Below are 26442 nucleotides of genomic sequence, written 5' to 3'. Positions count from 1 at the left end.
GACTGGGCCATGCCCCTTAAAAAAAAACACCACACTATTCCACCCTGGTAGAAGAGTTCTGTTTGGCTACAAAAGCCTTCCTTTCCCAAAATTACCGACACACACGTGTGCTCTTATACAAGACAACATGTGGGGAAATATGCTAGAAGGCCCTAATGCAGAAAATTAATAATAGATTTTTTGGGAGGGAGGGGGACACATTGATATACTGGCAAAAAAGACCCGAAGAAATCTTGTGGTGACATCGAAATGTCTCCAGATTTTGGAAGGAAGGCACTATTCCAGTGTCTGGGAGATATTTTTGGGGGAAGGGGTGTTCCCCCCTCCCAACTGGAATAGATTGGTTGGAGTCACCCCACAGGGTTGAGCAAGCAAAACTAATTAGCCATCCTCGCTAGGAATCCTTCCAACAGGTTGCAAAATACGGTTCATCCTGTTTCTCCCCCCACCCCCCAGTTGCAAAGCTTGACCCACATTTTCACAGCATAGGGCCGAGGAGGAAAGACTCTGTACGTTTTTGGGGGGACCAGAGCTCCATTGACCCTAGCGGGACCGACTTCTGAGTAGACCTGCAGAGGCTTTAGCCATTCAAACCCACAACCCAGGCCAGGATTTCAATCCACCGGCCAGCCCCACTTACCCGGAATTTAGTCCCCCAGGTCTGACAGTGTTTTAAAACATCTTTTCCCCCTTTCTCGTTCTGCACTGCAAGTCGAGAGGCCTGGCCACATCAGTTCCTACAAAATATCCCAAAGCTGTCCCGAAAAATAGCAGCCCGAATTAGGAGCCCGGGAAGATCTAATTCAGCCTGGTTTACATTGTAATCCTTCGAACACTGTGAACCCCATTGGATAAATACAAGTAGGATTCAGAATAGACCTGTTTAGGTTGCTCTCTCAGGCCCTAATCCTGGATGTAGGTATTTGAAGTGGGGTGGGGAGAAGAGAGATGTTTTAGTTGCCCTTTAGATCTTTAGAAGAGTACATAATGGAGGACTGGACTCCCTACTGTTAGCCCCTGAATCCTAATCTGAAAAAATTGAAGGGTCACACAAATAAATGGAAACTTTGCCTAGAAGTGGGAATTAAAAACCCGGACTTTTTCTCCTGAGCCTCTGAGCAGACTTGCTTGGAAGTAAACCCCATTGCGTTCACCCGGGACTGACTTCCAAGCAAGCTATGCAGCCCCAGTTCTGAAAAATGTTTTGTGAAATAGCTACAAATCAGGCTTGTGTGTGTGTGTTTTGTGTTTGGAGGAAGGGAATTTTGTCGAGGTGTGAAAAATACTTTCTTCTAGGTGCCCGGGTATTCACAGTGCAATCCTATGCAAAGTTATGGCACTCTGAGGACATTGATTTCCATGTATTTAGAAAGGAGTAACTCTCCCTAGAGTTGCACTATTTTTTTTTTAAAGGAACATTACCTGCAGCCTAAACTCACTTATCTCTTTAGCATGACTGATCTCTTTTAATTGACTGGTTTTAGCTCGCTCTGCACTAGTTTACTTAAAATACGACCCCTGGCATTTAACTGGGATGGGGTTGGAAAAGTTTTCACTTACTTTCGAGTAGGCCCCACGCAGCCCTACCTACCCTTGAGAGTGAGCCCTGCAGAAGTCTGTAACAGACTCCGCCAATGCTTTTTATTAGGAAGAAGTCAAAAGTTTTCAACTCTCCAGAATTTTTCATCAGGATTTTTTAAAAAGGGGGCAAGAGAGAGAGAGACAGAACCCCCCCCCCCCAGTAGATTTGAGGATACACACGAAGCACTTCTGGGTCTGTTAGGGTTTGGCTTGTTTAAAATCCAAGGCACTCTGGAATTTAAAACCCTCTTCATTTGAAGCATAACTCCTTCTGAGTAAGCACGTTTACTCAGAGGTAGGTGAGAGAAACTCACTGGCCCTCAAACCAGCTTCTTGAACTTGGGAGTAAAGTCTGATGACTTTAGGGGGCACTGCTTCTTAGTAGACCTATTTAGGTTGCAAGATCTCTGTTGGCATAATTGGGCTTCGCTCAGCTGAAAGGTGACTCACGCCAAGGCTTAAGAGCTGGCTTCAGCTTGAAGACAGTGGCCTAAACGGGTGAGGGACCCTGCCTTCCCCCCTCACCCGCAAAGGAGGCGAGCTTGCAATGTTTGCAGCGGAGGGCAGAAAAAAATGTGAAAGGCAGCAGGGTCAATGCCGGTTTTTTGTTTTGGCTCAATTTCACACTGGCAGCTTCAGATGGTCCTGCAGGGCAGATTGGGGCTGGCCCAGAGAAAGGGGACTGTGGGGGGGGGGTGGGGGTGGGAAGGCAAAGAGAGAAAAGCCCCTATTGGCAAGGGACTGAAAAAGGTCAGCCTACATCAATGAAAAACTCCAACTGGCCACAACTTTGGGCTATGTCTACCTGTCACCCCTCTCTGGTTCAGTTTCTCCCCCCCCCTTCATACCAACACTTTCCCTTCTCTAACTGGGGTGTAAGTCCCACTTGTTATAAGGAGGATGTAGGTACGAAACCAAACTTTGTCACTTGCTGATGTCTCCTGAAGGGCACAACTCAAAACTCAGCAGCCTGTGTGATCCATGTACCTGTACTATGGGTGCATTAATAGTGTACAGAGTTGTAGCAATTAGTAGGACACAAAGGACCCCCCCATTAAAATCAGCTAGAGTTTATTCGCCTGCACATGAGAAGATGTGATAAAAAGCTATTGAATGGAGTTTATTCTCTGTTGACAATGCAATTCTAAGTCATACTTGTTCAGTTTGAACTTGAAGGATGAGTTGCTGAGTTGTTTAGGATTTGGTGTTTAGCAAGTGCTTTTACTAAAAAAAATCAGGTTTGATTCTGGGCATATTTTTGCTGGCCCTATTGAATAAAATGGGTTTTGTTTAGTGTTTTTAACGGGGGTTCGGAGCTGGACTTGCACATACCCCGAATGTAAGGCCTTTTCAGAATGTGTTGTTTACAACAAATCTTGACGTCAAACACTACATGTGTAGGCTGGCAGCCCTGCTGAATAAAATGGGCCGTATTTAGTGTTTATTTGATGCAAAGCTGAGCTTTGGTGATTTTAACTGGGGTTTGGTGCGGGACTTGCACGTAGCCCAAAACTAAACATGGAAGTTAGTTCTAGTTATTTGAACACAATCTACGGTTCTGGTGGATGTAGGATCATCTGAGTGTTCCCGTCTTTGCCTTCTCAAGACTGGCTGTGATTTAAAACCCGTTGGCTTGTGAATGGCATTTATTTGAATTTGAATGGAACATATATATTGTCCCTGAGAATAAGTCTACCTGGTTTTAGGTGGAGGAGTTTAAGAGGCCAGCCTTTGCGATGTAGGGGGTGAAGTTCTGGTCTGGGATCTGGTAGACCCAAATTCCGCTCTGTCCTGGCAGCTTGCTGGGTGACCTTGGGGTCCGTCACACATTTTCAGCCTAATCTACCTCACAGGGTTGTTGTGAAGGTGAACGGGAAAGGGGGAAAATGTCAGAAGCTGCTCTGGATCCCTGGTGGGGGGAAAATAGTAGGGTGCAAATGCAGGAAACCGAGAGGAAATGCCTTGATCTTGAATGATATTGATTGCATTGCATTCTGTTCTGCCTGTCGGATGCAGACTCATTTCCAAACAAGTTGGCTGAGAACTGGGGTTAAAGACCTCAAAGCAAGGCAAAAGCTTCGCCCTCATATTCTCCTCTTACACAGGGACTGAAGCACCAAATTGCTCACTGGTGCTTGCCAACAATGGGTGAAACTATCCAGCCTTTCAGGGCGATATTGGGTGTATTAAGGCAATGTCCGAGGGTAGCCATTTGAAATTCTGTTTTTCTCCATTCTCTGGTCTTCTCTTTGCTTGAGAGCCGGGGCGTTTAGGATGGGGATATTGGTGGGGAAGCTATAGACAGTGTCAGCAGGATTCTTGCAGCGAGGGCTGGTCAGGTTTCATTCCAGCATATACTTTTGCAGGCTTGAGACTGCTTTGTCAGTTGCCGTGAGTGAACCCCTTGCAGTCACTATGTCTCTGGTCCATGGACATTTATGCTGGAGTAAAACATTGTAGTCTTTAAGGGGCCAAAGGACTTCAGTTTATTTTGACTGCAGTAGGTTAAAAAGTTTGCCTCACTGAAATGAAAGACCAAGGAGGATTCTTTCGAGCCCAGAGTATTTGTAGACGCGAGAAGGAGATTGTGACTTCTGAGGAATCCTATTAGAGAGACTGGCCCAGGGTGTGGTAGGATTGTGAATGTTCTCTTTCTAGGTGCAGTCCTGTGCAGAGTTTCACCCTCCTAAGCTCATTGGCTTCAACGGATGTTGAACGGTGTGATTCTGTAGAGGATTACAGTATCAGGCTGTGGCTCTGCAGTAGAGGCCGTGGCTCTTGCATTTTGAAGGTTCCCCGTCCTGTCTCTGGTTCTTCCATGAAAAAGAATCAGGTCCTAGATGATGCGAAAGAGGTCAACCTGAGATTCTGGAGAGCCTCTGCCAGTCAAAGTAGGCAATACTGACCTTGCTAGACCGGCAGCTTGACTCAGCAGAAGGCTTATTCATGGGCTTGCGCAGTTGCGCAGTCCAAGTTCTACTGTGAGTAGGCCAACCTCAAAGTACACTGCTCCTCAGAGCTGCTGAATTCCAGAGGGTTTGGCCTCCATTTAGTGAAGATCTAGAGGAGGGTTCAAGCATGAGCTACCGTGAGAAACGACCACACAGGGTACCTTACCAGCTTTTGGGTTACTTGCTACATAATGTTCTAGGGCAGTGGTGGCGAACCTATGGTGCTCCAGGTGTTCATGGACTACAATTCCCATCAGCCCCAACAGGGCAGCCCTGGCAGGGGCTGATGGGAAGTCTCAGATCCTCATGAACTATCTGGAATACCATAGGTCCTCGCCTCCCTGCATTCAAAGTGTCGAACCCCTTTGGAGTCCCTCTTGGCTTCCCACAAAACAGCTGTGGAGAGAAGGGGGGAATCAGCTGTGGAGATTCAAGCGCCCTAACTGGATCTTGACCATTTTAATGTCCTGTCCTGCAAGAGTTGTGATCCAGCCAAAATTAAAGAACATTTCAGCCCCACGGATTTTGGTTAAAACATAGAGATAGGTCTTATCTGCTGTACCTAAAAATGCCTTCCTTGAGTTGAATTGTGTCCTCAGGATGCTTGATTTTAATTCAATGGAGGAAGCATCCCCCTCGCTAATAAACAAAACCCCACTCTGGCCAGCCTGGATCCCAAATTGTTTAAGAAGAAGAGGAGTTTGGATTTATATCCCCCCTTTCTCTCCTGTAAGGAGACTCAAAGGGGCTTACAATCTCCTTTCCCTTCCCCACCCCCAACAAACACCCTGTGAGGTAGGTGCGGCTGAGAGAGCTCCAAAGAACTGTGACTAGCCCAAGGTCACCCAGCTGGCATGTGTTGGAGTGCACAAAATAATCTGGTTTACCGGATAAGCCTCAAATGGTACAGCGGGGAATCAAACCCAGATTAGAGTGCACCTGCTCTTAACCACTTCACCACGCTGGCTGGAACTGGATTTGGGGTTGCCAGAGAACTTGAGTTTTGGGAGAAGGAGTTCTTGCTGATTTCTCGTGTGCTTTTTCTAGGAGAAAGCAACTAACTGGCCTCTTCTTGTCTTCTGTCCTAGCAGGTGGCCAGGTGTGTCGTCCGCCTCTGCTGCACGGGTCTCTCCCGTGGCTGGATGGGAGCAAAGCTCTGGGAAGCCACCACAGCGCCTCCCCCTGGAACTTGAGTCCCTTCTCCAAGACTCCCATCCACCACAGCTCCCCCGGACCCCTGTCTGTGTACCCTCCGGCATCCTCCTCCACTTTATCCACGGGCCACTCCAGCCCGCACCTGTTCACCTTCCCACCAACTCCTCCCAAAGATGTCTCCCCGGATCCCTCCATCTCGACCCCAGGCTCCACGGGCTCCAGCCGGCAAGAGGAGAAGGAGTGTATTAAGTACCAGGTGTCTTTGGCTGACACCATGAAGCTGGAGTCCTCTCATTCCCGGACCGGCATGTCCTCCTTAGGAGCGGCCTCCTCCTCGGCTCACCACCCGATCTCCACTTACCCTTCCTATGTCCCCGAATATGGCTCTGGACTCTTCCCCCCTAGCAGCTTACTAGGGGGATCGCCGACCGGGTTCGGTTGCAAATCCCGACCGAAAGCACGTTCAAGCACAGGTAAGGCCTTCAATGGATCCTTAACGTGTTCGTCTCGGGCAGGAAAAGAAACAAACTGGAAATGATCGCATTTTTGGGGGGAGGGGGAAACACTCCAAATATGCATACATTCCAGTTCAAAAATATGCGTACATTCCAGTGCAAAAATTAAAGGAAAGGAGATTGCCAGCAAATGGGAAAGGACAATGATCCACATAAAGAGGTAAAGGGTCACTAGCAAGTGTGGTGTAATGGTTAAGAGCAGTGGACTCCAATCTAGAGAACTAGGTTTGATTCCCCACTCCTCCACACGTAGCCTGCCGGATGACCTTGGGCCAGTCCCAGTTCTCCCCGAACTCTCTCAGCCCCACCTACCTCACAAGGTGCCTGTTGCGGGGAGAGGAAGGGAAGGAGTTTGTAAGCCGCTTTTAAGACTCTTTATGGCTGAGAAATGTGGGGTAGCTTAGCTTCCGAGATCTGATGCGATTGGCCTAGACCATTCCAGCTTTCCTCAAATAGACAAAAGGCACCCCCAAATACTGTCAGACCACATGCCAAAGTATTGACTGTATAGTCTTTCAGCAAAGTTCGAGCCACTGAGATGGCACCAGAGCTTCCTGAGGTCTCCCCAGACTGTGGCTTATCTTTAGCAATGCTATGCTGCCATGTGCTCCCAGGATATTCACGGCAATGGAATGTGGGCGGCCATTTTGTTACTCCAGAGAAACTCTGTGCCCCTGATTGGTAGTTCTCTGGAGGAAATGGTTTCCTACAGCAATCACCTTCCCAGGGTAATAGGGAAGGGGAAGGAAGTTACCCCTGGATAACGGTTATGGTCCCAGGTAGCCATGCATGGAGGTACATGACTAGGGGTTGCCAAACTCCAGGTAGTGGCTGGAGATCTTCGGGAAGCAGAGGTCAGTTCACCTGGGGACTGGCCAGTTTGGAAGGCGGACTCAATGACATACCCGACAGGTCCTCTCCTCTCTGAATCCCGCCCGCATTAGTCTCTACCTCCAAAATTTCCAGGTATTTCCTAACAGAGAGCTGGCCATCCTATACATGAAGTTAATAAGATTTATGTTCTAGTCCAGTGGTGGCGAACCTTTGGCACTCCAGATTTTATGGACTACAATTCCCATCAGCCAATTGGCCATGCTGGCAGGGGCTGATGGGAATCGTAGTCCATAGCATCTGGAGTGCCAAAGGTTCGCCACCACGGTTCTAGTCAGTGGCCATACGGTGCCATGGAGAGAAACCCATCTTACCGTGACATGCCTCTGAGGAGACCAGCCATAGATGTGGGTGAAACATTAGGAGCAAAAACTACCAGACCACAGCCACAACAGCCAATCAGTGGGTTTGATCCATATTGTATATTTTTTTACACACACTCACAAATCTCAGTTTTTTCTCACCTACCACAGCCCAGCTTTTGAAAGTTTTCTCTAAAGCGGTACTCATTAAATACATTTTCAGTTTCCTTTTTAATTGAGTTAAATGGGAAATGTGACCTGAATTTGATTTAAATCAAATCAAATTCTGGGCCAACTCGGCCCCTCCAAGTCCAACGAGCTAGGCCTCTTCAAACTTTGTGGGAAGGGATAAAGTAAAATCCATATAGGTCCCCAAGTAGCATAATAGTGCCACATCTCGGGATGTACTTCAGGGCCAGTTAATGTATGGCATATTCCTCGCTGGTACACGTCACGTATGATACATAGACAATTGGCCATGGCAGGAAGTTCTGGTTAATACCGGTAGTGGCTTCTCCAGGCTTGTGTGTGTTCAGTGCAAAATGAGTGCGCCCGTCATCCTGTAGAGCTTTCATAGAAGACCTTTCCAGTGTGGTTCTGTGCCTTTAAGAGCAGTTTGGCACAAAGCCACTGTCAGGTGACTTTGTTGGAATGCTTGGAAAAGCTTTGCCTGGTGATTTATTCCCTTAAAGCACAGGAGTGAGTCAGGGCGACTTGCTTTGGGTCAGTTGGCAATATTCATTCACAGTCTTGCGTGGGTGGGTAGGTCATTTTGTAGAGTATGTGCGTGTTTGGTCAAGCAGTTGTAATTTTACAGCCCTTCCGAGATTGCAAAAAATAATAATAATTCAATGTGGGTTGGTCGGGCTAGAAACTGGGAGAACAAGGTTCGAATCCCTACCTATGTCATGGAACCCTACTGTGTGACCTTGGGCCAGTCCCACTCTCTCAGCTTACCTCTCAGGGTTGTTGTGAGCATAGAACAGAGGAGAGGAGAATGATGCTAGCCACTTTGGGTCCCTGTTGGAGAGAAAGGCAGGGTCAAAATGACGTAAGCAAACAGAACAACCCTTTGGCCCCTTCCGCACATGCAGAATAATGCGCTTTCAACCCGCTTTCACAGTTTGCAAGTGGATTTTGCTATTCCGCACAGTAAAATCCAGCTGCAAAGTGCATTGAAAGTGGATTGAAAGTGCATTATTCTGCATGAGCCGAATGGGCCTTTGGGAGCCCTAGCTGAAATTAACATACATGGCAAGAACAGGGATTTTAACAGTGCCTCTTCAAAACTCCATTGGTGTGTTTTTTTCTGGGCTTAGGTGCCTGGGGTACCCTTCCTTTTAAGCCGAGTAATGAAACCAGCTCACAGTTATTTGTAGCTACATCAGCCTCCTTCTCAACCCATGTCTTGGATATCAGAAACTTGGCCTTGTTTGCCGGAATTTGCTGCTAACTTGAACAGTTCTGGAGAGTTGTCTAAAGGGCCCTGTGGTGTGGTGGAAGAAGGGACACAGACACACACACCACAAAACCCGAATGTGTTCCGGAAATATTTATTGGTCCAGTGACTTCCCCATTTGAAGAAAACGCACATGGATAGAACTATCTGCTGCTGCTACTCAAAAGTTTCTCCACCCCCTTCTCAGAGCCCGAGAGCCAGTTTGTTTGAAATATTGGAGAGGAGAATTAGAAAGCAAACCATTTGGGGAAATGCGGGTTTTATTGAGGCTACCCAACCAGGGCTTGTTTTCTAAGCATCTCACGATCAGCATTGCAAAGGCAGTGATCTGAATCACAATTGCATTGCTTCGATGGGACTCCTCAGGAAAGGGTCACGATCCCATACGGAACAAAAGTGTGCAGAAATGTGGTCCGAAGCAAGCCTCACTGAAATCAGTGGGAATTGTTCCGGAGCGTGTTTGCAGTCTCTAGTCAAAAAGCCAAGAGCTGTGTTTCATTTCGTTTCATTTCATTTATTTGTTAATTATTGGACTTCCATGCCACCCTTCCCCTTATGGGCTCGGGGCAGCTTCCATAATTTATACAGTACAGTCAAAACCAGACTATAAATACGAACCAAAATTTAAACCCCAAAATGATGGCAACCCAGTTTCAGTAGTTTTATATTTCATCAGGTGGAAAGATTGGGTGGGATGAATGGGAAAATAGAAGAGGCGGAAACAATGAAGGAAGGAAATGCTAAAATGAAGGAAACAACTGTAGCTGTGGTGCTGTGTGGTTTCCGGGCTGTATGGCCGTAGTTCTGGCAGCATTCTCTCCTGACGTTTCGCCTGCATCTGTGGCTGGCATCTTCAGAGGATCTGAAGATGCCAGCCCTCTGGCAGGCATCACTATGACTTTTCCCTCCCAACTCAGACGTGAAAGCCTTCGACAATAAACTGTAGCTGTCTCAACCATGTGCCTGGTAGTTTGAATATGGATGCCAGCCTCCAGGTGGGACCTTGGGATCCCCTGGAATTACAGGTCATCTTCAGGTTACAGAGATCAGCCCCCCTGGAGAAATGGGATGCTTAGGAGGGTGCCCCTGATGGCATTATATTCTGCTGAAGTCCCTGCCCTCCACAGGTTCCACCTTTCTCAGGCATTACCGTATATACTCGCCTATAAGTCGACGCGAATATAAGCCGAGGCACCTAATTTTACCACAAAAAAAACTGGGAAGACTTATTGACTCGAGTATAAGACTAGGGTGGGAAATGCAGCAGCTGCTGGTAAATTTCAAAAATAAAAATAGATACCAATAAAAATGTTTTTTGAAACAGTACGGTGTCAACGATGACTTTACCGCCTGTTCACTCGTGTATGAGTGGAAGGGGGCTTTTTTCAGCACAAAAATGTGCTGAAAAAGTAGACTTCTACGCGAGTATATAAGGTACCCCAAATCTCCAGAAATTTTCCAGTCCAGAGTTGGCAGTCCTAGATCTCCGTCTTCCACTGTGGGCCAGGGGGGCAATCTAGGCTGGGAAGTGACTAAGGTACAATAGCAGGCCTGGGAAGTTTTCCCCCCTGACCAGTTGGCAACCTGAACGGATTTTATGGCTACCAATCTTGATCCTCTTTGATCTGAGATTGCAAATGCCTTAACAGTCCAGGTGCTCGGGAGCAGCAGCTGCAGAAGGCCCTTGCTTTCACCTCCTGCATGTGAGCTCCCAAAGGCACCTGGTGGGCCACTGCGAGTAGCAGAGAGCTGGACTAGGTGGACTCTGGTCTGATCCAGCAGGCTTGTTCTTATGTTCTTATTGGCTGCATAATTTTCCACCCTGATCCCAACTGGACTTGTTCAAATGCCCACTCTCCTGTGCTTATCCGGAACCTGACTGACTTCCGAATCAATGCCCCTTGGATCAGACTGTTTGCATATAAAGCAGAGACCAGGCGCAGTCCAAATTCTTCCCCTTCCCTTCCCGGCTCCTCTCTCCTCTACCCCTTTGAGGGATCTGCCGGCAAAGTAGCGTAGTCCAGCCCCGCGAAGGGATCAGTTGTCAGGGTTTTTCCAGGGTGACATTTATTCTGACTGTCTGAGCAGGGACTGTCTCTATTTAGCTGATATGTTTTAGCTAATCCAATTATTTTCAGACTGCTGCACGCGACAGTTACATTGTTTATCCAGCGCCAGGAACTTTAATAGAGTCCGGATGCGGTTAACAGTGACAAAGAGAGAGAGTGTAAGCCCAGAACGGCCTGTTTCTGTACATGCAAGCAGACCGAGAGAAAGAGAAACGAGGGAGAGACAGAGGAAACAGAAGTGGAATCAAACGCCAACTCTGAGTTTAGTTCTAGCTGCCGCTTTCTGGCGGGCGAAAGCACCTGAGTCTTTTAGGGCTGCCGTGTGAAAGAGGAAAGGAGCAATAGTCTTGCTGCTTTGGAGCCTCTATTTCCAACAACAAACTGGAACTGTTTGAACCATCTGTACATATTCCCTATATTTTATTTCCAACACAAAAATATGAGAATAATTTTCCTCTTTCTTGATAATAAGCATTCTCACACAATTGCGGTTATCATGCAGAAGGAGGGGGATTTATCCCCTGCTTTTATCTCCTCAAAGCAGCTTACAAACTCCGTCCCTTCCTCTCCCCACAACAGACACTCTGTGAGATAGGTGGAGCTGAGGGAGTTCTGAGAGAACTGTGACTCACCCAAGTTCATCCGGCAGGCTTCATGTGCAGAAACGGGGAATCAAACTGGGTTCTGCAGATTAGAACCCACCATCCTTAACCGCTGCATCACCCTGACACAGCTACAAACCTAATACTATTTCAATATAAACAAATTTGAGAACGTGGTGAACCAGGAAGATACTCCTTTCACATGGTCATCTGAAACACAGTGGACAACATTAAAAACTGTCATACATCAAAGACTCTCCCCACAACAGACACCTTGTGAAGTAGGTGGGGCTGGGAGAATTCGGAGGGAAAGGACCGTGTTGCAGTTGTGTGGTTTATCAAGGAAGAAAGAGAAAAAAAAATAGTTATATGGGTTTAATTAAAAGATTGTGAATGTTCTGAAAACAGCACGTTTTTGTGGTTGTCAGTTTAGTTTTCCTGTACTCGTCCCCATCTTTTGATAATAAACTTTGGAGACTGTGGTTATTGTAAGCCCTTGGCAGGCCCCTGCCAGGGCAAACGGGTCCTTTGATAGACTTGCAGAACTAAGCTGTGGCCTGTAACCCGGGTGGCCAGTGTAGCTGACTTGAAGAATAGTGGATGCAAAATCATGAGAGCCAGCATGGTGCACTGGTTAGGAGGAGCAGGTGGATTCTAATCTGGAGAACAGGGTTTGATTCCCCACTCCTCCACCTGAGTGGCAGAGGCTTATCTGGTGAATCAGATGTGTTTCTGCACTCTTGCATTCCTGCTGGGTGACCTTGGGCTAGTCACAGTTCTTCAGAACTCTCTCAGTCCCACCTACCTCTCAAGGTGTCTGTTGTGGGGAGAGGAAGGGAAAGGAGTTTTTAAGCCACCTTGAGTCTCCTTACAGGAGAGAAAGGTGGGGTATAAATCCAAATTCTTCTTCTCCTCCTCGTTCTTCATCAACATTTCTTCCTGGGTGTATTATCTATGTGTCTCAAAAGGGAATGACTTCTGGCTGGAGAAGAGCTGCTAGTCTTTTGCCCCCAAATTTGCACAAATTAGGGTTTCCAAAGGTTGATAGTCGCAAACGCTTTTCCTGGGACGCCGCTGAGTTCTGTTGCAATCAGTGGCTCTCACTGCAAAGAGAAAACGTATAATTAAAATAGAAGGGGTGATGGGGGGTATGAAAGGAAAGGCGCTTTCCCCTTAAATTTGATTTTTTATCCATCTAGTCCTGGATAGCTTACACCGTATAATTAAATTAGAAGGGGTGATGGGTCTTTAGCAGCCATCTTGGTGGTCTTTGACAAGGCAGAAAAGTGGGATATAAATCTTATAATATAAACAAATATATGATATAAACAAAGTGGCCTATAAATGGTATAATATACACAAAATATTGAAGCGGGACCCGCTTCTCAGTTTCAAATACGTCGTAACTACATGCGATTTTCATCTTCCCTGGTATAAAACACGGGACTTCACATCCGTTCACGCTGAGCACACCTACTTTAAATTTTTTTTGCTGTTTACATATAGCAACAAGCCGCATTGCACAGCCGGTTTACACAGCTTGCAAAGGACAAGCCAGAGTTGTAGCTGTTTCTCCTCTCCCTTCTTCCTTCTGGATTTGTTTGTCACCTGTGACAGCTCCGTGGCCAACTTTGGGGTCCCGCTGCACTGTTTGAGAGCCGCTGGTCCATTCCTACTGATGGCAAATCTCCATAAATTCAAGCTGGAGTCTTTCATCTCTCTTTAGAATGATTCTTAGTTTAGTCTTAGTTTGTTTAGTTTAGGCTAGTCAGTTTATTATTAGATTTTTATCCCATCCTTTCCCAGCTCAGGGCTCTTCCCCTGTCTGTAGCCAATGGCCTTAAAGCTACCATTAGGTCCCCCACATCTGCAACAAGTCCTGAAATTGCAAATGATCTGGATTAAGAACATAAGAACAAGCCAGCTGGTTCAGACCAGAGTCCATCTAGTCCAGCTCTCTGCTACTCGCAGTGGCCCACCAGGTGCCTTTGGGAGCTCACATGCAGGGTGCGAAAGCAATGGCCTTCTGCGGCTGTTGCTCCCAATCATCTGGCATTTGCAATCTCAGATCAAGGAGGATCAAGATTGGTAGCCATAAACCGACTTCTCCTCCATAAATCTGTCCAAGCCCCTTTTAAAGCTATCAAGGTTAATGGCCATCCCCACCTCCTGTGGCAGCATATTCCAAACATTGAACATGGGTCTCTCTGAAGATTGCCAGCTTCCCCTCCTAGAAACAGGAGCCCAGGGGTGTACTGCCCAGGGGAACATTTGGGGTCAAATGTCCCCGGACTGCAGCCATTTAGTTACGTGGGGGAGGGGCAGAAAATTGACCCCCCCCCCCCGGGTCCATACACTGACTTCAAGACCTGGTGCAAAAAAAAGTTGTTTGGTCATGGTGGGGGAGGGCGGCCACTCATATCGGGGTGGGGTGGGAAACTCAGATTTTGCACCAAGCTACATTTTCCCTTGATAGACCTCTGCAGGAGCCCGATGGTGCCTTGAAAGCTTCCACGATGTGTTCCATCATAAGACTAACTGCTACCCATCGTGATGGAATCTTTTCCACACTGGGGCTCTTGTGCTTGTCATGTACATATTACACGCAGTCCGAGATCTGGCAGGTTCACCTTTTTCCGGCACAGAAGGGAAGTCATTGGAGAAGCTGCTGTTTGTTTCCTGTATTGTCCGGGTAACTGTGGAAGGCCCACAAAAATGACTGGCAGCTTAAGACATTACGCAGGCCCAGCTCCGACAGTGAAATTGCCCACGGTTGTAGCAGTTTGGGGGGAAAGATCTTAATTGGTCTGAATCTTCCTCATCTTTGTTTCAAAGGTTGCAAAGGGGCGGTAGAGCATCTGAGTGGCATTCAGAAGTTCCCAGGTTCAATTCCTAGTATCTCCAATTAAGGATTAGGTAGTAAGGGATGATGAAGAAGAGGAGTTTGGATTTATATCCCCCTTTCTCTCCTGTAGGAGACTCAAAGGGGCTTACAATCTCCTTGCCCTTCCCCCCTCACAACAAACACCCTGTGAGGTGGGTGGGGCTGAGAGAGCTCTGAGAAGCTGTGACTAGCCCAAGGTCACCAGCTGGCGTGTGTGGGAGTGCCCAGGCTAATCTGAATTCCCCAGATCAGCCTCCACAGCTCAGGCGGCAGAGCGGGGAATCGAACCCGGTTCCTGCAGATTAGGACGCACCTGCTCTTAACCACTATGCCGCTGCTGGTCCTCAACCTATGAAAGATCCTCAACCTGAGATCTTAGAGAGCGGCTTGCCAGTCTGAGCAGACAGTACGGATCTTGATGGACCGATGGTCCCTTTCAGCATAAGGCAGCTACACGGGTGTCGAAGAAACTGATCGCCAGATACAGACATGCTTAAGTGAAGTGAGGCAAAGGGGGCTGGGAAGGTAAAGGACCGAGGTGGGAAATGAGTGTTGAAGCCCAAACCAGACGGCTGGTTTCAGGGATCAGGAGAGCTTTCTCGGTCGCTCGCGCCGCTCTTTGCGGGCCTTTTTTTATCCTGCCGAGCAGCCAAAGAGGAAATGGTGGGCGAGAAACAGACACCTTTTGGGGTTGTGGCTGAGACAGACCTAGATAGGCCAGGCGGCTTTCAGTGAGATCTATCGAGCTGCCGAGTCTCTCGAACGGCCTTCAAAGGTGGGGTTGGTTTGCCCGCCCTCCTCTCTCGTTTGCTAGAAGGCCATCTGAGAAGAGTCTGGATGATCTCATGATTGACGTAGAGCTCTTGGAGGATTCGTTGCGCTTCGTTGTGGGTTATGTCAGCCGTCTGGACAACGGCCCTGAAAAGTAGGCTTCTGCAATCATCAAACTGTTGCAGGCCTGGGGGACCTAGCAGTAGCTTTAAGACCACTGGCCAAAGACGGTGAAAGAGCCATGAGCAGGGAAGAGTGGGCTAAAAATCTAATAATAAACTGACTAGTCTAAACTAAACTAAAGACTAAACTAAGAATTATTCTGAATCCAGATGCAAGAAGTTTAAAGAGGCAGCTTCCCCTGCAGCAATGTACATCGCATTTGTTATTGAAATTGCTGAAATATGTCCAAACTGTTTATCGTCAATGATGATGCGGTGGATATTCCCACCCTAAACATTAACCATTCTTTCAAGCTGCCTTTGGCTCAGGTTGTTCACAGCTAGGGTCAGATTCAAACAGGGTTATTCTTAGCGAATGTTCATGCTTGACGTTACTGGGACATGTTGGCTGAACAGAGCTTCCAGTTTCAGAAGCAGTATACCTTTCAATACCAGTTGATGGAAGCAAACGGCAAGATGGACCTGTTACCTTCATGCCCTGCTTATAGGCCTTGTACAAGCTACGGGCATGGCTTCTGTTGGATCTTGAATAGATAGACTTTTGGCTGGATCTCGAAGGAGCTTTCTGTTATCAGTGGAATGATAGAAGCTGTGCTTACAGTCTCTTTGGAGTCTGCAAGGTTGATCCTCCTGTCAACCAATCTTGATCCTCCTTGATCTGAGATTGCAAATGCCTTAGCAGACCAGGTCCTCGGAAGCAGCAGAAGGCCATTGCTTTCACATCCTGCATGTGAGCTCCCAAAGGCACCTGGTGGGCCACTGCGAGTTGCAGAGTGCCGGACTAGATGGACTCTGATCTGATCCAGCAGGCTCGTTCTTATGTACTTAAGGTTCTTGACGAAATAAACAGGATGGTTCTGCAGGATTGCAAACTGGCACCCCGACTTATCATTCCTACAACACTTGTAATACACAGGATTAATGTCCTCTTATGGCCGAGGAACTAAGGGAGATTACGATATCATAAGGCTAAGAATGTTTGTGTCGATGCCGTGGCTGCTACAGGCAAGCAGAGAGACTGAGGCTTACTGCCTTCTGGGATCCTTACACAATGTGGGGGTGAGCCAGCCAGAAGGTGGTCAGCTACTTTTAGGGATGTCCTACCATTTTCTGCCACTCCTAAGTCCTTTCATGGCAGCCTGGCTAGAAAGAAACGCAACAATTCCCAGGCTGTGGAGTGGCAAGAAAAAAACTTTGGTGCATTTGGCTACCATTACAGGGAGAAGAGCCAGGACAGGATAAAACAGGGTCAACCGGACAGGGATGGATGGTTTTCTGAGTACCATTTTAAGTGTGGATTGGTAGGCATCCATTCCATAGCATTCTGTGCTCTGAAAAAAGGAGCATTTGCTGTGTTTGTGGTGGTGAGGGTTGGTGGGGTGCGGTGTGAGGGTTGGGAAGGCAGCTCTATAGTCTGCCATTCGGGACAAATCTTTAAAGCAAGAGATGTTGCCTCCATGCCTGGGAATAAAGAACCCAGAGACTCAACATTCGTTCAACCCTCGGATGTGATGTCTTGAGAGACGTCATCACTAAAATTTTCGATGGTTTGTGGCTCATTGGCAGGGCACTGTCTTGACATGGCAAGATCTCTGATTCAATCCCGGGCAGAGATACTGGTAACAAATGATGGGGAAGACCCTTCTCTGCCTGCCATCCCAGAAAGCTATCTCTGCCAGCCAGAAGACACAGTACTGAGCTAGATGGACCAATCCCTACTTGGGATACATGTCCACCTTGCGTATGACTGAAAGCAATCTCTGCCTTGGTTAAATGGTTCGGCTGGGAAATGCCTTAACCTAGTTAAGGCCTTTCAGAGCGATTGCCCCTCTCTGTGTTTATCACAAAAGTAAGAACTTCTTTGCGCATTCCCTGGTGAACATGTGGAGTTTTTGCCACAATTGATAGCATTGGAGTCTTTGCCATAGCCTGTCTTGCTGACCTCCATATTCTACCTCCTCCCCCCATCCCAAATAATTAGTTAATAAGTAATTAACAAATTGGACAGGACTGCTGTTTTTAGGCTCGCAGAGTCCGATTGGTCATATGTTTTTCCTTACCACCTTTCTATGGCATATTTATTTATTTATTTATTTATTTATTTATATACCGCCCTCCCCAAAGGCTCAGGGCGGTGTCCATCAACAATAAAACAATTTAAAACATCATAATACATAATTTACAATAAAATAATACATAGAATACTAAAACTACAGATGGCTTCAACCCCTCCTTCCCCCTTTATGTACCCACGGGAGGCCAGGTGTTCTTATGGCGGATTTGACATCATCCCGGCTGGCCAAACGCCTGGCGGAACAGGTCCGTTTTGCAGGCCCTGCAGAAACTTTGTAAGTCCCGCAGGGCCCTGATCTCACCTGGAAGCCTGTTCCACCAGGTAGGGGCCAGAGCCGTAAAAGCCCTGGCCCTTGTAGAGGGCAGCCGGATCGCCTTGGGGCCAGGGATCACCAGTAGGTCCGCCTCCGATGAGCGGAGGGGCCTAGAAGGGCGGTATAGGGAGAGACGGTCCCTCAGATAAGCAGGGCCAAGGCCACGAATGGCTTTGAAGGTCAATACCAAAACTTTAAGCATGACCCGGTACTCGATTGGCAGCCAGTGCAGTTGGTATAGGACCGGCGTAATCTGGTCCCTAGCTGTTAGTTAGATTTATATGGAACTGGTTCAAGATGGTTGTTTTAATAATGGGTGGAAGCCACCCTGAGCCTGGTTCTGGCCGGGAAGGATGGGATCTCAAATATAACAAATAAAAATAAAATACATAAATAGTCCTCAACTGGTTAAAGTCTGAAAAAAGGGAATTAGAGACATAGAGCACAGGACCACCAATGGCTATGCATTATGGTGTCTGAAGGTGACCTCGTGTTCGGAGGCATTATATTGGGAGTGGCTGTGGCTTAGTGGTTAGACATCTCTATCCTGGGCAGAAGATTGTAGGTTCAATTCCTGGCATCTTCTGCTAACAAAAGTCCCAAGTAATAGCTGATGCAGAAAAACCCCGGGGAACCACTGAAAGTTAGAATAGACACTATCAACATTTATAAATAGGCTGACTTGGTAGAAGGCAGCTTTATCATTCATACCTCTTTGTGTTATTATTATTATTTATTAGATTTAGTAGACCGCCCTACCCCCTAAGGCCTTAGGGCGGAGTACAATAAAACCAACAACAAACAGTGACAAAAGCATAATATAGACAATATAACAGGTGCATTAAAAATCCATTAAAATCAGTAGCTAACCAGGGGGCTAACCAGGTTATCTGGGTTGTACCATTTTCTGGAGCACAATAAAAAAAAGCTTTAGCTAGTGTCCTTCTCCTTGAAGACATCCCAGGTGACCTGGTTAGCCCCCGAAGGGAAACAAAATCTTAGATGAGGGGGACATTTTACTCGATCCATCAGTCCGCTTCTTAATGTTCATGTGACGACTCTAAACTGTCCTAAAGTCGTCTCGCATTTTATTTCATGCTTATTTTATTTTTCAACCAAATTGACATCTTGTTTTGGCTTGCTCACGAGGGTCACTGAAGGTGACCGACCGATTAAAATACGTGAAATCCCTTTTAAAAACAATTAAAGATCACGTCAAAGGCGACAATTTTCAGTGATGATTTGTACGGCTGCTGGATCAACCAATAGGCTCGGACTTGCGAACAAGGTCTACAACCCCATGATAATCCCACAATGTATTTATTTTGGTTGATTGCAAAATGTGTGGAAACATTCTGAGAAAGGTTAACTGAAATTCTTTAAATTTTCCTGAAATCCCATCAGGATTTCCAAGTTTTTCATTTCCAATTCCCATTTCTAAGGGGTAGGAGTGAGGGCTGGGGTTTAGTGTGATTTTTATTGCTGTTTTAATTGCTAAATTTACTCATGATTTCCTGTGGCTTTTATTTGTTTATTTTCACCTTTGCAAGCCGTCCAGAGACACTAGTATGAGGCGAGGTCTAAATATCATAAATAAATACAATTAAAATTTTAAAAGTCCCTTAAGCTTCCCATTCAGTTGAATTTGGAGGCAACGCCAGAAGTGGAATTTGTGGATGCTGTTGACCTTCCTTTAAAATTCCTACAGAGATTTTTTTTTGGCATGAGTATGATGCTCCAAATTCACTTGAGGTTTTGGTTCAGGGGAAAGGACAAGTCCGACGTATTTGGAAAGAAAGGTTGATTCCCTTATTATCTCTAGAAATATCTTTGGAAAGCAGAGATGGATGAGAGTGATGCCTATCTCAGCATGAAGGCTTGTTGGCTTTCGTGGAAGTACCGAATCAGTGCAAAATGTCAGGGTTCCTGGGAACAGTTGGAACCCACAATATCAGAACATCTTGGCCCCATCCTAGAGAAAGTTAGTAGTACTCAGAGAATTGTTTCATGAGCCGCCTTAGACCCACCCTGGAACGTGATAGCAGAACAGAGTCATCTCCGTAAAGCAGGATTGATAAAAAATGTGAGGAGAGCTTGGGAGCGTGGAAGTTGGGACCTGTCAGAAGTGAGGGGAGGTCACTCAAATAAAGATTAAAAAGTGTGGGGGCCAACACGCATCCCTGTTTAACTCCTTTGTTTGCCTCTATGGGGTCAGTAAGAAGGCCTTCCTGAGAGCATTTGATACGACAGCTGGTGCCCGAATAGATTTGCCTTATGAGGAAGAGCAGTCTGTCCTCAATACCAAGAGCAGCAAGCTTGGCCCAGAGAAGTCCTCTGGGAACTGTGTCAAAAGCTGCCTTCAAATCAATGAAGGCAGCATAGAGTTGAGAAAGTTAGTAGCATATTACTCTTACTGAAATCTGCGGGATCTGTTCTTATTCCCTTTCTACCACAATTGAACATTCTCCAGATTTGGACTGAGAAAATATAAACAGTTATCACACAATAAAGATTAAGGGTATCTTTTTCCTTTTAGAACACCATACACAATCCATTCCAGTATCACTGCAAAAATTACAATTGTACGAAACAATATTTAGTTTGGAAGTCGGCTGACGGACATCCACTGCTAGCTGGCAGACCGCACAATTTTATGCTTTTCTCCCTTACTAAATTTAAATGATCTAAATAAACGTTGTCAACTTTCTTCTTCATACCTTATATTCCCCCAAACTGGTTTCATCTGAATGTTGATCTTCTGTATCGTGGGGTGGTGTTTCCAGACATTTTTGAGATACGGCACCTTACTTTGCAGAATTCAAGCAATATTTATATACTTTTAAAAAGCAATATTTACAAGCTTAAAAAAAATTACAAGTTTTCTTTTTTAAAAAACTGGCAATAAGTGGAAACGGATGGATCCAGGACTCAAGCTTGTGGATGAATACTTATTTAAACATGGAACAAAAAATCCCTGAAGCTCTGTTCCTTAGAGTTTCTTCTGGCTGTCAAAAAGGTTCTCTAAAGCCTAGATATATGTTTTGTGTGCGTAAAGTGCTCTCAAGTCGCAGCCAATTTATGATCAGAAACGTCAAGAGCGATTTGCCATTGTCTTCCTCAACATAGCAACTTTTGACTTCCTTGGTGGTTTCCCATCCATAACAGCTGAACCTCAAAAGCTCTTGAGATCTGATGGGATCGGGCTAGCCAAGGCCACCCAGATTGGGGCAGTCCTAATTTGCCCCCTAAAAGCCGAACCTTTAAAGAACAGGCAGATTAGTCAGCGAGAAAATGTTGGGTTCCCAAATTAGAAGCACTCATTAATGGTGTGTTCATGTTAAGGCAGTCTGGGGCAAGCATGGCCCAAGAGGAAACTGAATCACGTACTAATATTTGCGAGCCCGTCTAATCGAGAAAAGGGAGAGGCTTGATTAAGTAGGAGGCCGATCGGAGCAGGCTGAGCTGCTGTTTATTTAGGTCAAATAGGAGATCAATGAAGCAATTGAATATGATCCTCAGTCACGTGTTTATCTTCAAAGAGGGATGCCAGGTTCTGAGCAGGACAGTTTTTCAACCCCGCTCTCAATTTTTAACTAGTGCCTTCTACTCTTAACAGTCTGTTTCTTCTGGGTAGTGTTACCAACCTCCAGGTGGTGGCTGGAGATCTCCTGGGATTATATCTGATCTTCGGGTCACCTGGGGAAAATGGCTGCTTTGGAAGGTGGACTCCACAGCATTATACCTCACTGAAGTCCTTCTCCTTCCAAACCCCACCCACCTCAGGCTCCACCCCCAAAATTTCCAGGTATTCGGCAACCCTACATTATACCCTGCTGAAGTCCCCGCCCTCCACCACTGAAATCTTCAGTTGTGTCCCAACCCGGAGTTGGCAAACTTACTTCTAGAGCACTTTCCAAAGTCCTCCTCAGACTGTTTGAGGCGGGGGAAGAGTTTTCTCATCTGGGTAATTTAAAAAGGTATATTTTTCTACATATTTGAGAAATCTCTCAGGCACAAACTCCTTCCTTGTCTGTGGGTGGCCCAATAATGTGGCTTCCGTCATCCGCAGGGGGTTCTACCATTTTGCCGTTAGGCGCAGTGATGACATTTCATGAAGGAATCTTCCCTTGATGGCCAATTTAACGCAGCCTGATGATGTTTCTGTCATGGAAGTAATCAAGTTAGCTTGAAGGGCTGTTGGATCTAGGGTTGACAACTCTGGATTGGGGAATTCCTGGATATTTGGGGGTGGAGCTGGGGAGGGTGGGGCTTGTGAAGGGGGAGGGACCTCAGTTGGACATAATGCTCTTTGATGGGCAGCTAAAATTATTTCCCACTGTTGGTCCTTTGTGTTTTGCCGTAAGAAGGGGATCGCTCCTAGACAACGCTAGACAACACCAAAGGTCCATCTGATCTGATATATTGATTCCAGTTCTGGTCAGCATGATGCTTTTGGGAAATGTATAAGTGAGGAATGAACATAATTTTCCTCTACATCTAGTGCACACTACTGCCTATGGATACAGAGGTTTCATTTAAATATCCTGGAAAATATCCATGGGTAGATCCATCCTCCTGGTAATGCTACCAATCTCCAGGTGGGATCTGGGGATCCCCTGGAACTACAGCTCATTCCCAGACTACAAAGATCAGTTCCCCTGGAGAAAATGGCCACTTTGGAGGTGTCATTGTACCCCACTAGGTCTCTGTCCTCTTCAGGCTCCATTCACACATCTCCAGGAGTTACCTAACCTGGATCTGGCAGCACGATTCCCCAACTCCTGCTGATGGCCAGGGGAGACCTCGAAACCTAACCACCAGGGTTTGGTCAATTATCTATGAAAAGTCATTCCTGCTGGTGGGTATCACTGTAGTCACAAATCCCAAAAAGTGGATTTTACCAGAGGTGGGATCCAGAAGGTTCTCACAGGTTCCCGAGAGTAGGTTACTAATTATTTGTGTGGGCCGAGAGGGGGTTACTAATTGGTGATTTTGCCACGTGATTTTGGCCTTAGTTACGCCCCTCCTCTCAGCAGTCGCGCGCAGAACTTGAAGCAGTCTAGCAGGAGGTGCACCGGCGAGCGTGTCAGCCTGCGCCTGCGTGCATTTGTTTCCCGCCCAAGGACCGGCGCAGCGGCTGCGTCCCTGCCACAGCCCCGCCCCTGGAATGCCCCGCCCATGGAATGCCCGGCCACGTCCCCGTCGTGCCCCGCCCAGCCCCATTGGTGCTACGCCACAGTTTGAATCCCACCACCATGGGGACCTGTTACTAAAATTTTTGGATCCCACCACTGGATTTTACCTCAGGCGCATAGAAGGTGTGATAGTCAGTTGGGCCCTTATATCTTAGGTTTGGGAAATTGTCGGAAATTGTGGGGTGAAGACATGTACAGAAGCGAGGAGAGAGCTCAGCAGAGTAAAATGTGGTAGAAGCCACCCTTCGAAGCAGCCATTTTCTCCACAGAAACTGACCTCGGTCATGTGGAGATCAGTTATAATTCTGGGACCTCTCCAGGCCGCATTTGCCAAGGGAGGCCCGTATTTCCCATGTCCCATTTTGATGTCCTCAATTTTGCGGAGGGAGAAAAGTCAGCCTTTTGGGAACAAAACCGGTGGAAATATTATTCAGAGGCATAATATGTTGAAGCACGACTTGCCCCAATAATTTGTTCAACAAACTTGTAGAGAGTGACTGAAATATCTGAGGGGAACCAGGACTATGTCTGAGAGTTACCTTTCTCTGGAACAAATCGTGTTCTTCTAAAATGTTGGCTGTTCTTTCAAGAGAGAAAAAAAAAGATAAATTTGGCAACCCTGGGGCCCGCTGTTCTGTATGGGTCAGCTTTTTGGTTGGATTTTGTTTTGTTTTGGCTTGCTACGAGGTCACAGGTGACTTCACGGCAACCTCCTTGGGTGTTCAAGGAGATGTTCAAAGGCTGGGGAAGTGTGTCTAGGTGGGAGGAGGTGACCCGTACTTTTGGATGGAGGGTCATGTGTGTTTCTAAAGAGTCAGTGTGGGCACTCCAGTCTGGCTATCAGGATCACAAACACAACCTTGTGGCAGAGTTTGTTATCACTGGCTGCCAGTTTTGTCTGTGTGGTGTTGGAGTGGGCACGGATCTCCTCTTGTGCCACATATGTATGGTAGTGCGCACGGTGGTTGGCTTGTATACAGCACGCCTCAGATGGTGTGTGGATGGGGCAGGGTGTTGAGCCTCGAATGTTATTTTATGGGAAGAAGCAGGAGCCCAGAGGACTGTGTTTCTTCAGGCAACAGTTTATTGGTCTATGCCATTTTTAATTTATATCCTGCTTTTGTCCTCAATTGGGGACTCTAAGCAGTTTTTAATATTTTTCCCCTCCCCACTTTAATCCTCACAACAACTACTTATGAGGGGCAGCAGTGGCGTAGGAGGTTAAGAGCTCGTGTATCTAATCTGGAGGAATTGGGTTTGGTTCCCAGCTCTGCTGCTTGAGCTGTGGAGGCTTATCTGGGGAATTCAGATTAGCCTGTGCACTCCCACACACGCCAGCTGGGTGACCTTGGGCTAGTCACAGTTTTTCTGAGCTCTCTCAGCCTCACCCACCTCACAGGGTGTTTGTTGTGAGGGGAGAAGGGCAAGGAGATTGTAAGCCCCTTTGAGTCTCCTGCAGGAGACAAAGGGGGGATATAAATCCAAACTCTTCTTCTCTTCTATGAAGGCTGAGAGATTGTGTCAGGTCTAAGATCCCCTGGTGGACTTGCATGATCAAGTGAGGGATTCGAACCCAATAATTCTTGCTCTTAGAGCCAGCGAGCGTAGTGATTAAGAGCGGAAGACTCTAATCTGCAGAACTGAGTTTGTTTCCCTACTCCTCCACATGCAGCCTGCTGGGTGACCTTGGGCCAGTCACAGCTCACTCAGAACTCTCTCAGCCCCACGTACCTCACAAGGTTTCTGTTGTGCGGCGAGGAAGGGAATGAGTTTGTATGCTGCCTTGAGACTTGTTACGGTAGAGAAAAGCAGGCTATCAATCCAGCTCTTCTTCAAATGCTATGGCTTACAATACACCCTTGAATGCTGCCATTTTTGTTTCCAACAAGGGTGTTGCATCAAAAATGAAAAAAATATTCTCATTAGTTTAAAGTGACCTCCCCTCACTGATTAAAATTAAAATCGCCTTTATCTGGACAGCTTAGCCTAGCCCAGTCTCATCAGATCTTACTATTGGTCTATGACCATATTAAATCAAATTAAATCATCAGATCTTTGCTGCTAAGTAGGATTGGCCCTAGAAGCCTAGAGTTGGAAGAGACCCCAAGGGCCATCAAGTCCAATCCCCCACCATGTAGCAATACACAGTCAAAGCACTCCTGAGAGTTGGCCATCCAGCCTCTCTTGAAGCCCTCCAAAGAAGGAGACTCCACCACACTCCAAGGCAGTATATTCTACTGTCAAACAGCCCTGACTGTCAGGAAGTTCTTTCGAATGTTTAGGTGGAATCTCTTTTCCTGCACCTTGAATCCATCGCTCCTTTGTCTTAATCTCTGGAGCAGCAGAAAACCAGCTTGTTCCATCTTCAACATGACGTTCCTTCAAATGGTTGTCATATCACCCCCTTACCCTGTATGCCAATAAAGGCTTCCGAATCGATCACCCCCTTAACCTTCTCTTCTCCAGACAGAACATATCCAGCTCCCTAAGTATCTCCTTGTAGGGTATGGATTCCAGATTTTTGCCCATTTTGTTCGCCTTCCTTTGGACCCATGTGAGCTTGTCAAAATCCTTCTTGAATTGCCCAGTGCCCAGAACTGGACACAGCATTCCAGGTGAGGTCTGACCAATGCAGAATAGAGAGGCCCTCAACACTATGGTCCTGTTGAGGCAGCCCAGAATTATGTTGGCATTCTTGGTTACTATATGGATGCGAGACCACCCAGGAAGGCCAGGGTTGCTACACAGAGGGGGGCGGCAACAGCTGTTCACCTCTGAATGCCTCTTGCCTTGAAAACCAGAGGGGTCACCATAAGTCAGCTATGACTTGACAGAACTTTTTACCACCAGTTGGGAATGATAGCTGTACCTTCCATAAGTTCAGGGTATTTACTGCCCACCATGACTTTGATGGTCCAGGCTAGCATAGGCTGACCAGACGTCCCGCTTTTGGCGGGACAGTCCAGCCTTTAAACAATTTGTCCCGCGGGTTCTTCAAATTGTCCTGATTTTTGGAGGCTGCCGCACTGCCTTCTGGGGCGGGAAACGGCAAGCCCCAGAAGGCAGTGTGCTCCTGCGGCTGCGCACAGCTGCCTACCCCCCCCCCGTCCCGGTTCACAAAGGTGACCATCTGGTAACCTTAGGCTAGCATCATCAGGGGTTTGGAAGCAAAGGAGGATCAGCCCTGGCAAGAAGTTGGATGCGAGACCATCCAGGAATCTAGGGTTGCTTCTCAGAAGCAGCTGATGACAAACTGCCTCTGAACCTCTCTTGCCTTGAAAAACCCCATGAGTCACCATAAGTCAATTGTGACTTGGTGGCTAATAATAGTAATAATAATAATAATAATAATAATAATAATAATAATAATAATAATAATAATAATAATAATAATAATAATAATAATAATAATAATAATAATAATAATAATAAAATTGGCTCCCGTTGATTAATTTGAAGGGATGTCAGTCTGAAGATGGAGCAATCTTGTTTTCTGAT

General features: G+C 46.7%; 1 protein-coding gene across 9 annotated transcripts in view; it reads left to right on the top strand.

The window, feature by feature from the left end:
* The window catches only part of GATA3 (GATA binding protein 3), a 71897-nt gene that overhangs the window by 20578 nt on the left and 24877 nt on the right, over positions 1-26442 (top strand). For 7 of the 9 annotated variants that reach the window (XM_048500950.1, XM_048500952.1, XM_048500951.1 and 4 more), the window contains exon 3: positions 5621-6160. In XM_048500950.1, the coding sequence (XP_048356907.1) occupies positions 5621-6160 (540 nt within the window). The remainder of the gene's footprint in view (positions 1-5620; positions 6161-26442) is intronic. The other 2 variants (XM_048500956.1, XM_048500953.1) reach the window with 1 other exon arrangement.

This window comes from Sphaerodactylus townsendi, linkage group LG06, assembly GCF_021028975.2.
Source record: "Sphaerodactylus townsendi isolate TG3544 linkage group LG06, MPM_Stown_v2.3, whole genome shotgun sequence".
Lineage (NCBI taxonomy): Eukaryota > Metazoa > Chordata > Lepidosauria > Squamata > Sphaerodactylidae > Sphaerodactylus > Sphaerodactylus townsendi.
This window is presented reverse-complemented; position numbering and strand designations above follow the sequence as displayed.